The following is a 14,589-nucleotide window of genomic DNA, read 5'->3' as shown; positions in this document are numbered from 1 at the left end:
GCATAACGTAAAACAATAATGAAATTTAAAGAGAAAGGACACTCTAAATAACTGTTGAGTAAATAATTCACCTAAAAAATAATGACTGACATGCCATCTGAAACTTAAACCCTTGGAATGTGGGTGTATAATGTAAAAATCCAAACTTCTCTAGTAATTTAAACAGTTTGCAGAGTCTGAGTTACCCTTTCATTACCTTAAAAGCTCAATTAAGCATTATTTCTGGAATGTTCAGATGATAGATATTTAGTTATGGGTGAATAAGGGTTGTGACAAGGGCTTTTATCAAAAGCTGACTTTTAAATCACCTAAAAATTGTGATAGTGATATGCTAACTTTTCATGAAAGCCATGCAAAAGGACATAACTAAGTAATATATAGCAATGTGAATGAGCTATGCAAGTATGCAATATGAAAAGTTATTCACCAGTATATATATAGCATGGACAAATGTAAAATTCCAAGGACTTTATATATATATATATATATATATATATACATATATATACCCTATAAAATATATCAAGTGATATTTCCCATTTTAAAAAAATTAGCATTTGTCTCTTACAATGAGTGGAAATAGAAAAGTGATGCTTTGCATTTATTTCATCATCAGCCTGTAATTTACAGACAGCTACAGTCATCAAACTTTGCAGACTCTGAAGGTGTAGCAAATGCCAAGAAAAGCAAATCATCATAAATAATGCCCCATGCTTGAATAAAAATCAATTAGCCAGTCTTGAATTTATAGCATTTAAATGGCCAAACCCTGTATGGCATTACATAAATAAAATAAAAACAGCACTGATTTCTTTATGTAAAAAGAGAAAGAACTCTTAAACATGTCACACTACTGTTTTAAGCAAATAAATCACTAATTAAAACATTTAAATTAGGCAATTTCTGTTTACACATCGTTGTTCTAGATACAGATGGGATTTCTACATTTTTTAAATGACTAAACGTTCAAAAAGGATTTGTACGCCTAACAAAATCAAAACAGGGATTATCTTGCACTGTGTGTGGGATACTGCAATAGTCTATACAGTGCATGAGAACGGAGCTGGCACTCAGCAGAGCAGCGCACACATTTCAGTAATAACAGGGTATGAGGCATACAATTTCAAGGAACACCCACACTGAAAATTATTCTTTCCAAACAGAGAATTGTTTGGGAACACGTTAGGTTAATTGGCTCCTTGGGATTCCTCTCAAGGAAACAGAGAACATTGAAATGTACACATGTGTATGTAAACCAGTGAAGTATTATCTGCTTTCCCAGATTCAGCAATGCAAGATAATAGGTCGAAAACTAAGAAAGAGTGAATTTCCTGAGGCTTCATGAACAGCATTCTTGGCCCGTGGGGTAGGTGAAAGGTGCTCCCCCACAAAAATGTTGGCCTTTCAGGCTTGTCGTGCCTCTACTCTTGTCATACTCATTAGGACTTCCACAAATAACACTTGAGAGGGATATCCAATTACAAGATGAACTCATGCATGAAGTGTGAACAACTCCTTATAGTACTGACAAAGCAATTTATCAGCTGTACAGTGCTAGGTTTATTGCATGTTACAGAAAACACTGTTTCATACAGACAAACCTGAATTCTGTATATATAGGCATTTACACAAAAGAGGTATAAAAAGCATTTTGAGCTTTTGAGAACTGGATAGGCAATGGAATAAAAAAATCACACAGAGCTTATAGTAATCACAGGCATTGCCAAAACATTTAACTGTCATACTGGCGGGACCTCTTCATCTACCTATATATTACACATGACATCTAATAACTCCAAATTAGTGTTTCTCAATCAGGGTTCTTCCAGAGGTTGCTAGGGTTCCTTGAGTTCCTTGCTTGTCGTGTTGGTTTAACAGATAGCAATGATCTTTTTGGCTATCTGTAAGTGTGGCAGCATTACCACCGGCCAGCAATGTATGAAGCATTCTTCCTACTGATCAACACACTAATGTACTCTGAGCTGTGGTATAGTAATTATAGCAGTGGTTCCTTGATGGTTTTGAAAGTTATTTTAAGGGGTTCCCCCTTGTTAAAATGTTTGAGAAACAATGTTGTTATATATATATGAAAAAACAGAACATTGACTTGATTCACTTGAAGCTTGTTGATCCCATACCCCTTGTATTTGTGACTACCTCATTTTTTGTTGTTGATGCTTTTGATTTACTCTGTTATTGGTACAACTGTTAAAACCAATAAAGATATCATTGTTAAAGAAAAAAACGGAATATTTTAGAATGGAGTCTCTTATCCCTGCCAAGGTTAATCTTCTACCTTTTGCGAGGTGCCCAATGAAAGAATAATAGAGGATGCCATTACTGAACACTGTCATTCCACTTTGACTTTAATGTTAAATCTGAATCATTGCCATGGACCAACTATGGTATGGAGTTACATTTTTCTGACACTTTTGTGTATATGACCCATGCACAAAATGACAACAGTGATTTTGACAAGAGTTAAGAATATCTATCCACAGAGCTCTGGAGACAGGTATCTTACAAATCCTAAAATGATGTCAGAATTTTTTTATCTTAACATACTTTTAGGTAACAACTTTCATAGCAGTTGACTTCAATAGTAAAGCCTTCTTTGCTCTGTTATTTTGTAAAATAGTTTTGAACTTACAAATTTCATAGTAATAAAATGGTTGTTATCCTGACTGTTGAAAGTTGCCCATAAGGAAAGAAGTGCAGCTGCAGTCACATGAAATTTCCTGGCAAATGATCATAAACAAGCCTACCAAGTTCCATAGATACAAACCATGCAAACTTCAAAGAAAAGACAACTGTCACTGCCACTTACATGTCAAAGAGAAAGATTGGACTTTTAATAGAGAAAATCTGATATTGTGCTCCATATCTGCAGTCTTCACCCATGCTACTTATTTCAGTCAACCATACTAAGTAATCCATGATCTTTATATGGGATGATACTAAAAAAAAAAAATTTGCTTGTGTTAGGTGATCAAAGGTTACCCAATGACATCTTTCAATTCTTCCACATATATGCATTTGCTGGTTTACACAGGGTTTTACAAAGCTACTTAATTCCTAATTTTGGATATACAATTTTACACAAACACACACATCACGATTTGTTTCATTATTGCACTTTTAAATCCATGAAAATGGGGTTGATGAGAACAAGCATGTTTTTGGCTGGGCCCACAAGACTGGGCCCACAATTTTATAGCAAGGATCTGTTTCAGGCACAGAATTAGTGCTTTTGATGCTAGGAAAAAAAAACCTCAAATACAGTCAATGAAAGGTCTGTGTCACCAAAATTCCAAGAGATTAGAGGCTAAATCACAGAATGACTGACTTTGCAGTTTTCACAACTATGAACAGGATTGTCAGCTTCAGTAGCTACTGGTGTTATCCAATCCAGCTGCTAGTGACAGTAGCAGAAGTTTGTAGGTGCATAGATAAACATTGTAGTCAAATACAGCAGCAACCTGGTAGTTAGCTACAGATTGCTAGAGAAAACAAGCAGACAATTTTGTAGCTTCTACAAATCTTTACTAGACAATGTTATATTAGCCAGAGGTGCTTCCAGAATGTCCCTAAAACTATGAGCAATATTACTTGGGTTTCCCACTTTATTTTGGAGGCTTAATCTGTTGCACATCAGGTCAGCTTCTACCAGGGAAAAGTATTGGGCAGCCACACCTGCTAGTGTATAGTTGACTTTACTTAAACCGAACAAAAGAAAATGTTATCTATTTCAGTTCACCTTCTAATAAAAGTGTTAGCTGCCTTTTTCCTTCCATTTTTATTTTTAATTGTTCATGCTATTTTTATGCCAGTAACACACTTTCTATTTTAGAGAACATTGAACAGCAGCATTTTTACTTTAAGAGGTATCACATAGGTGGACTGGATTGAGCTGATAACAATGCATGAGATAACACTGAAGAATAACCTTGAGGTTACAAACTATTGGATTTGTGGAAGATTTAATGTGTTTATTTGAACTTAAAATTGAACAAAACTTTAGCCATGGCATATTTAAATTAGAACTAAAAGTCCCACTTTACAAAATTAAGGATCAGGCAGATGGTTATTGCAGAATGGGACAGGCGATGTCTCTTCTACAAAAATCCATCCTACTTGCCTGATCATGGCAGTGAAACGTGGAAAAGCTGAGCTGAGCACGCACAGAGTCAGTTTTGATTACCAGGGAAACAATCAAGATGGTTGAAAATCTTCCCTAAAAAGGAGAATAGGTAAGATGGCAGGGCCCTGCGCTGGAACCCAGATAGGTGAGCAGCTTTAGTTCTGCTTTAACAAATTAATAGGCAGCAAATAGGAGTTCATTGTTTTCTTACAATTTTTTTGGCTAATAAACTTTCACATCCTACATTGAATTTGTTAGTCCAGATTCCAGAACACCAAAAATAAATACATTATCTGATTACCGGTGTCATTGATTAGGCAAAGAAGCATATTCTGTTACAGCTTTACCTCAGAAGAAATGATTATTGGAGAAAGTAGGAATCCAGCGGGAAGAACCTATAATACAACTCTTTAGCACTTAAGAGGTCAAATGGCTCTGAGTGCATAAAAAACCTGAGCCTACGCCAACGTAAAAACACAATGGCAGGTCTGATGAGCCTGATAGCCATATTGCTTCACCTTCCGGAGGCTAGTGACCTTTGCTCTTTACAGGTCAGGGTTCATAAATGGAACAGACCAGGAAATGTGCCAAAACAGATGTCTATACTTCAATAATGACGTGTGGAAAGCCAAGTTTTTAGGCCAGTACCTTGCACTTAATTAGAAAGAGCCAACAAAATGAATTGACACAGCTGCACTTTACAGATATCAGGCAACGCAGATCGAGCAATTTAACTGATTTGTAATAAAGCTGTAAAAATCTTAAATGGTAATTTGCCAGCCTTACTGCAGTCTATATGCCAAAAATGCACAGCTAGGGCCAATGATTTTACTATTTCATTATAGCCTGCTTGGGAAACTGATTGAAAAATAATGTATGAGGGTGAAGTAAATGTTCCCAGGTCTCCTTAATTTCAGTTTATTAAATCAATCCCTGCTGAGTGTTATATAGACCTGTTACGGTAATTTTAGTTGAAAATACTGAGATGTATTACAGTGCATTTATCAAAAACTGAAAAAGTAATTTCACTCGGTGCAAACCTGTCACAATACTCTCTCCAGTTTGATTTTTAATATTCACATACAATATCAAGACTTTACAGCAGTTTAAAAAATATAACACAGGCAAGCGCTAAAATGTATTTTTATGTTACATTTACTGTGCATATATCCTAAATCAAAATCGAAGCTTTGCCTTTTATTATGGCTATTGAATATGCAGCAGGAAATAACACAAATGATGTATATGATGCTAAACTGCTGTCGCAGAAATGGATCACATGCCATTTAAACACATTTTAGTTGCTAATATGTGTTAACAACAAATCATTCTTAATTGTAACAATTATTATGTGTTTCTTAAACCTGTCTCCTTTAGCCAAGGTATAAATTATTTGAGGTGCACAATAAAAATGTCATCATGGTCATTAATTGGTTAGGGATTTCAACAAATGGTTCAGGTTATTATAATGTTCTTAAACAATTTAGTTCCTAATTTTTCAGTAAAATAAAAGGCCAGGCTTTGTGGCATGGTCAAATCCTATATACAGAAGTCATATTTGTTTCAACTACTGTCATGTCTAATCCAACAACTGATCAGTATAACATATTCAGTGCTTATTTATGACATTGAGAAAATACCCAGGCTGTTTAATCCTTTTTTGTTCCCTAAAGCAAAAAATACATACCAATAAAAAGTGTATTGAAACAGAAAAACAATTATGTTATATATTGTTGCTTTCTTTATGAATTCCTTATTTAACCTGGTGATTCTTCCAGTAACAAATGTGTCCTGTATCTTTCTCACATTACTTCGTAATAAATCAGACTCAGTAGGATTTAATTTATCTATGGAGAATCGGCTTACCATGGGCTGCCCACGTCTTTTTTGGACTACAGAACCTCCTTGTATTTATAACACAGGGAAAGGTGTTTTGTAGTGCACAGAAACAAGCTGCATTTGGTTCTTTGGCCATCTGAATTGACCAGGTCCGTGGCACATGCACAGCTCATTGTGTATTCAACATAAAATTACGAACAGGCAAACAGACAGGTAAGTATGTTTCATAGTACTTAGCATGTACCTTCTGCGAAATACTGCTGTCTGCTCCCATTCTGCTCCCATTGTTTTGTTTTTCAAGTTTAGTTTTGTTTTAAATATATTGGGTTTATCAGATTACATAGAGGTAGTTCTTAGTAGTCATGTTTTCCTTCCTGAAGTGTCATAGCCCTATTAATGAACCTACTACAGTGTCTATGTATACCCCTTGTATTTTCTTTGGTTCCTGGATTTGTCTTTGTGTTGGTCTCTGATTCTTTGGTGTGTACTGAGGTGTAATATTTCAAAGGAACATGTGTTTTTACTAGCCTTCTTTGCTGGTTTTTAGTTTACAGATATCATATTATGTTAATTTGAATTATATGCTATTAGGCACTATGATGTTTGCTCTATTTTCTAACTCAGGCAAGGTTTTATGTACTTATGTAAGCAAAGCAAAGTACTCTCCTTCACTGCTTCATATCAAAAAGTATGAAATATTTATCGTAAAGAAACTTGGGAACCACCAGCAGTCATTGAACAATGCTCTACTGATGTTTCTGGTTAATATCCATGTCTGAGGGTATAGGGCAGATTGATTGCCTATATACTTTATACCTGTCCTTCTTGCTGAAATGTAGAACTGACTGCTGAGGAGATTTGGAATATGTAACCCCAAAAGTCAGCTGTAAGTGAATACAGATGTTTGCAAACAATCTTAATTTCATAGATATTTCTTTCTTCAACTACCCAGCAGATAAACATTCTGGTGTGCTAAAAAACCAACTGTTTTTGTGTCTATAAGATCAGTATGTGTTGTATAGATGTGTATTGACTAGAAGAACTCTGTATGAGAACATAAGGTGATAAAATATGGCAACAAGCTTGAAAGATTTGGACACCCACCCGGTTTACATAAGACTATGGTTAATATATGGAGAAAGCATCATTCCCTTGTTTATTGGTCAATAGATTGCTTGTAATAGCTCACGTAATAAAAGCTACAGTTCCTGATATCTTATTTAAATAATGTTAAAATACATTGTGTTACTTGTGATAAGTGAGCCCATGTAGACCATGTAGTCTTATCAACTGAAGTCTGTGGAATTCCATAAACATCTTCATATTGCCAGGGTTAGGCTGTGTACACACCTACAATTATAGTCCCTAGAAATGATCTTTCCTGATCCTTTCCAGAGAAAAAATGATAGATGAACTAACAAGTGCTGTATGCACAGCACCATTTTGTTCTATGGAGAGGGGAGATGAGGAGAACCAGAAAGCAGCACCCCGCTGTGCTCTCCCCCCTTGACTTATACAACGGTCGTTCCCCATTGGTCATGCATGAATGACATTGGGCAAGCTATTTTCATGTTAGATTCTCGCCCGAGACAAGCACAATCGTTTATATGGGACAAGAATCCTCTGATGTTTGGATAGCCATAGACTAATTGGATCTGGCAGAAATTGCCCACCAAAGGTTTTATAGTCAGTTGGAACATTCAGCAGTTAGGTGAGAATCACCAAAGATGTTCCTCACCAGATTAAACATTTGTTACTTAATGCAATTTATTTTGATATGTTCTACTATTTTTTCAGTAACATAAAATTAATTTATATATTTAATAAGCAAAATGCATTTTTTTATCTTTTATGCCTTAACACACTTGTTATATTTGTATCCAAACTGAATCCAAACTTGAAGACTGGAAGTTATTAGTACCTTTATAAATTACTGGGGCAAAAAAACTCCTAAAAGTAGCTCAGAAAACACTGTATCAGACTTTTTGCATCAAAGATAAATAATGCAAGACAGGAGAGTAGCATTTTTAAAAATCAGAAAGCATGCAACAACCGCATAAATATACTAACTTCGCGCCTCAGGGGCATTCAATCTCTGATTCAGTACAGCTGTATAAAGCCTGGTTTAAATAATTTTGACATCAATACAGTGTGCTATGTTCACCAGGTGAAATCATTATCCAGTCCATCGTTATTTACAACAAAGGAATTGAATTACATGCATAACGTAAAACAATAATGAAATTTAAAGAGAAAGGACACTCTAAATAACTGTTGAGTAAATAATTCACCTAAAAAATAATGACTGACATGCCATCTGAAACTTAAACCCTTGGAATGTGGGTGTATAATGTAAAAATCCAAACTTCTCTAGTAATTTAAACAGTTTGCAGAGTCTGAGTTACCCTTTCATTACCTTAAAAGCTCAATTAAGCATTATTTCTGGAATGTTCAGATGATAGATATTTAGTTATGGGTGAATAAGGGTTGTGACAAGGGCTTTTATCAAAAGCTGACTTTTAAATCACCTAAAAATTGTGATAGTGATATGCTAACTTTTCATGAAAGCCATGCAAAAGGACATAACTAAGTAATATATAGCAATGTGAATGAGCTATGCAAGTATGCAATATGAAAAGTTATTCACCAGTATATATATAGCATGGACAAATGTAAAATTCCAAGGACTTTATATATATATATATATATATATATATACATATATATACCCTATAAAATATATCAAGTGATATTTCCCATTTTAAAAAAATTAGCATTTGTCTCTTACAATGAGTGGAAATAGAAAAGTGATGCTTTGCATTTATTTCATCATCAGCCTGTAATTTACAGACAGCTACAGTCATCAAACTTTGCAGACTCTGAAGGTGTAGCAAATGCCAAGAAAAGCAAATCATCATAAATAATGCCCCATGCTTAAATAAAAATCAATTAGCCAGTCTTGAATTTATAGCATTTAAATGGCCAAACCCTGTATGGCATTACATAAATAAAATAAAAACAGCACTGATTTCTTTATGTAAAAAGAGAAAGAACTCTTAAACATGTCACACTACTGTTTTAAGCAAATAAATCACTAATTAAAACATTTAAATTAGGCAATTTCTGTTTACACATCGTTGTTCTAGATACAGATGGGATTTCTACATTTTTTAAATGACTAAACGTTCAAAAAGGATTTGTACGCCTAACAAAATCAAAACAGGGATTATCTTGCACTGTGTGTGGGATACTGCAATAGTCTATACAGTGCATGAGAACGGAGCTGGCACTCAGCAGAGCAGCGCACACATTTCAGTAATAACAGGGTATGAGGCATACAATTTCAAGGAACACCCACACTGAAAATTATTCTTTCCAAACAGAGAATTGTTTGGGAACACGTTAGGTTAATTGGCTCCTTGGGATTCCTCTCAAGGAAACAGAGAACATTGAAATGTACACATGTGTATGTAAACCAGTGAAGTATTATCTGCTTTCCCAGATTCAGCAATGCAAGATAATAGGCCGAAAACTAAGAAAGAGTGAATTTCCTGAGGCTTCATGAACAGCATTCTTGGCCCGTGGGGTAGGTGAAAGGTGCTCCCCCACAAAAATGTTGGCCTTTCAGGCTTGTCGTGCCTCTACTCTTGTCATACTCATTAGGACTTCCACAAATAACACTTGAGAGGGATATCCAATTACAAGATGAACTCATGCATGAAGTGTGAACAACTCCTTATAGTACTGACAAAGCAATTTATCAGCTGTACAGTGCTAGGTTTATTGCATGTTACAGAAAACACTGTTTCATACAGACAAACCTGAATTCTGTATATATAGGCATTTACACAAAAGAGGTATAAAAAGCATTTTGAGCTTTTGAGAACTGGATAGGCAATGGAATAAAAAAATCACACAGAGCTTATAGTAATCACAGGCATTGCCAAAACATTTAACTGTCATACTGGCGGGACCTCTTCATCTACCTATATATTACACATGACATCTAATAACTCCAAATTAGTGTTTCTCAATCAGGGTTCTTCCAGAGGTTGCTAGGGTTCCTTGAGTTCCTTGCTTGTCGTGTTGGTTTAACAGATAGCAATGATCTTTTTGGCTATCTGTAAGTGTGGCAGCATTACCACCGGCCAGCAATGTATGAAGCATTCTTCCTACTGATCAACACACTAATGTACTCTGAGCTGTGGTATAGTAATTATAGCAGTGGTTCCTTGATGGTTTTGAAAGTTATTTTAAGGGGTTCCCCCTTGTTAAAATGTTTGAGAAACAATGTTGTTATATATATATGAAAAAACAGAACATTGACTTGATTCACTTGAAGCTTGTTGATCCCATACCCCTTGTATTTGTGACTACCTCATTTTTTGTTGTTGATGCTTTTGATTTACTCTGTTATTGGTACAACTGTTAAAACCAATAAAGATATCATTGTTAAAGAAAAAAACGGAATATTTTAGAATGGAGTCTCTTATCCCTGCCAAGGTTAATCTTCTACCTTTTGCGAGGTGCCCAATGAAAGAATAATAGAGGATGCCATTACTGAACACTGTCATTCCACTTTGACTTTAATGTTAAATCTGAATCATTGCCATGGACCAACTATGGTATGGAGTTACATTTTTCTGACACTTTTGTGTATATGACCCATGCACAAAATGACAACAGTGATTTTGACAAGAGTTAAGAATATCTATCCACAGAGCTCTGGAGACAGGTATCTTACAAATCCTAAAATGATGTCAGAATTTTTTTATCTTAACATACTTTTAGGTAACAACTTTCATAGCAGTTGACTTCAATAGTAAAGCCTTCTTTGCTCTGTTATTTTGTAAAATAGTTTTGAACTTACAAATTTCATAGTAATAAAATGGTTGTTATCCTGACTGTTGAAAGTTGCCCATAAGGAAAGAAGTGCAGCTGCAGTCACATGAAATTTCCTGGCAAATGATCATAAACAAGCCTACCAAGTTCCATAGATACAAACCATGCAAACTTCAAAGAAAAGACAACTGTCACTGCCACTTACATGTCAAAGAGAAAGATTGGACTTTTAATAGAGAAAATCTGATATTGTGCTCCATATCTGCAGTCTTCACCCATGCTACTTATTTCAGTCAACCATACTAAGTAATCCATGATCTTTATATGGGATGATACTGAAGTCACCAGCTTCTATTTAAAGATTTGCTAATATTTTAGTTAGCAGTGTTGCCTCCAGATCCTCTCTTCTCTTCTTTTGAATGTACACTTTTCCCATATTCACACAAAAAGCCATCAAATGTTCAACTTGTACTTTAGAATGAAGACACTTCTTTAACTTCCCTAAAAAAGTTTAGCCTAACAAGGTGATTGCTGAATTTTTCTGGCCAAACCACTGACCTATTTATTAGCAATGAGAGATCTTTAGATTCACTAATGATGAAAACTATATGTAGCTTAAAATGGGCATATGGTTAAGTTAGGTCATTCAAATATATACATATTCCTAAAAGTAGTATATAACTTTAAATTAGGCCTTCACCAACCTCTGTATATGTACTCACCATGATGCCTATTAAGTCATTCCCTCAGTAAGTCCCAGCAGTGATATAGCAGCTCTCCAGCCTACAAATTTCTAATGTCTAATGTCAACACAGAGTAAATGTTCTAGAAAGGAGCAGTAGGTGAGCTGAACTGTCAAAAGAATGACTTGAATGACCTAAGTGTTTGAGGATGAGTTGTTCCACATCTGTGGTCTGTGGCTACAAATATCAATGAAGACTTAAAACGATTCACAAAACATGTAGTACAGCTTTAAACGCTCCTACAATAGGGAAACATTTCAAACCAAGATCTTCAACATTTTTTTCTTTTTTTTTGAAAGAAGTCTTTTGGTGACCTAATATTGGACAGCTTCCCACATCCACACATTCTCATTTTTGTATGGTGATCACACCCACCCTTTAATTGCCTCTCCCAATTAAATTTTATTGAGCTTTCTTTGTTAGTCTTTCTTTCTGTTAGCTGTTTCCAAAACTTATTTTCAATGATAAGGCACTAACAATTCGTTGTATTAGCACATTAAATGAAAGCCTTAAATTTAGCCTTAGTTACTGTAGACTCACATTACATGGTGTTATTAGGTCTGTAATCTACAGGATCCCTAGTTAATTCCCCATCCTTGGCTCGACTAATAACACCCCCACCTAATTTTTTTTTTTGCATGCTTATTTTAGTTTCTTAATTCCCCTGCATTTATCCACACTGAATCCTATTTGCCATGCAGCTTTCAATTTGACAAGTGTGTCTAGGTCATCTTGCAAATCAGATACATTTTAAATGGCTTGAATTACACTACAAAGATTTGTGTCATCAGCAAACTTGAAATATCACTTTTTCATCATATCTTTTTTTTTCAATTTAAATCCAAGGTTACATTCCTGTTTTCAATCTGGAGAACTATCACTTCTTGTCATGGTGACCACGTAGGAAAAAAATAGCAAATAAAGACCATCTCCAGGCACAAATGAACAATCTCTAGATGCTACTACTCCCAATACTACTCAGACCACAAAAAAAAGCTTTGTTTTGTCAGCCCACAACAGGGCTTAGACCCTGATGGTATTTTCGCAAATCAGCAGGTATTTTTCTGTACTTGCAAGGCTAAAACAGCAGGAAATGTGCGTGTATTGTGCATTGCAGTGACATGCACTTTTAGCATATGTTATACAACATTACCACCGGTGAAGTTCAAAATTGCCCTGAATCACTAAGGGAAATACTTTCTCTATAAATGACATATCTCATATCTAAATTTTAATGGCAGCGTCAATAAAAATTACATCATTTTTGAAAGCTGTAGTAAAAAAAATCTTTTGGTATTGTTTCAGCATCTCTACACACTTGCTAAGCAGCACCTTGCTGGAGGAAAATAATTATTCTACTTGTAATCTTGAAACCACATAATAAAAAACACATGCACTCAATCTGCTTGGTTGAGAGACATGCCACACAGCACTAAGCTATGTGAAATAATCATATCGATGAATACACATTGAGATAGAGTGACTTGAACAAGATAGTGGAAATATTTTGGCAGACACTAAAGTCAATAGCTGTGAGAAAGCTAATACTAACTCATTGAGTTCCACGGTAATCAGATTCTCCCACAAGGATGCAAGTGAGTTTAACCTTTTGGAATAATTGAAATAACAGAATTATGTCTAATTTCAAAGCCCTCTTCCATATCATGTTTTCCAAATGTTTCCATGGTCTCAATTTGGTACTGGGCTTTTTCTTATAGCGGCTATTGCGTTTTAACTTTCATTTTCTTAACTTGCACAGGTAAAATTAAAATGAAATACAAACAGTTGCTATGGGAAATAGCTTAAGTAATATGTGTTCTTCTATCTAAAATGAATGTTGCATTGAAATGTCTGGGCACCAAGTTGCCTATATTGACTTTCTTTTCACATACCTACCACAACGATCAACTATAGAAGGGAAAAAAAGAAGCTCAGTGTGATCTCTAAATCATTTTGGATGGAACTTAAACAGGACTTAAAATTCCTTTCCCACCTTGCTTCCATGTGACACTGTTGGTGCCATCAATGACTCAATCAAGAGATATCTGGTACCATTTACATTCTTCCCTATACTAGAAAAAACAGGGTATATCTTGGAAGCCAAAAAGAGCAAAAGAGAGTGGTCGATTGGATTAAATGTAAATATAGAAGAGGGTGGAGTAGATCAGGAAATATTGTGAACCTACTGTGTTGCATGGGTAAAACAAAGGAACATGATTTGTCTAGTATTAAAAACAGTTGTCCATATTGTTCTTATTGGAGAACTTGTTAATGGGTATGTATGGCTGGCTTGCCTTTTATAAAGTAGGTATTGATTTAAAACAGATTAATGATCTGTGTGGATGCAGTACCTTACATGGTACATAAGTTTTCAAAGGCACCGGTAGGTTGCATCATCCAATGAAATCTCACAATGGCAGGCATTTTTTTTTCTGGTGATTCATAACACAAGAAATAAGACTAAAGAAAAATTTTAGGTGCAGACAACCTTGTACACCTGTACATTTGGCAATTTCTCTACAATTAAGCCTTCTCTCGCACACTATAATGCCCTCACCCCATTCTGAATAAGGCATCTAGTCAGACTGTGATTGTCAGAGTGATATTCTGATTGACAGGTTGAATGCTGAAGTTCATTTCTAAGGTATGTGGAAATAAATGACTACAATAAGTCTAAAACACAACTCTTCCAAAACACATAAAACCTTCCAGAACCTTCCATCACAAAGTGTCTATGTACAGGTATAGTCAATTTAGTGCATTCATTAAAAAACCACGAAAAAAATCTGAAGTGACAGTGATATCTGACCTTTATTCCGCTTTGAACCACTTTGTGTATGTCAAGAAAAGGCTCCTTTAGTAAATCACCCTCAGGAGTAAGAATTTTTATATAGCCTTCTTTTTCCAAGATGAAAAGACGGTGTGATCCATCTCCACTGTGCATTGCTCCAACTGGCTGTCTTAGGCCTCTGATAACTTCCTGTAGGCAGAAGCAATTGTGCTTGTGTTTTCTGCAAACATAAA

General features: G+C 35.3%; 1 protein-coding gene across 1 annotated transcript in view; it reads right to left on the bottom strand.

Moving 5' to 3' along the window:
* The window catches only part of HHIP (hedgehog interacting protein), a 79,429-nt gene that overhangs the window by 39,939 nt on the left and 24,901 nt on the right, over nt 1–14,589 (bottom strand). Inside the window, exon 4 of the mRNA XM_072405878.1 lies at nt 14,375–14,576. Within this exon, the coding sequence (XP_072261979.1) occupies nt 14,375–14,576 (202 nt within the window). The remainder of the gene's footprint in view (nt 1–14,374; nt 14,577–14,589) is intronic.

Source organism: Pyxicephalus adspersus, chromosome 3 (genome assembly GCF_032062135.1).
Source record: "Pyxicephalus adspersus chromosome 3, UCB_Pads_2.0, whole genome shotgun sequence".
NCBI lineage: Eukaryota > Metazoa > Chordata > Amphibia > Anura > Pyxicephalidae > Pyxicephalus > Pyxicephalus adspersus.
Note: the sequence above shows the minus strand (reverse complement) of the source record. Positions and strands in the feature narration are given on the sequence as shown.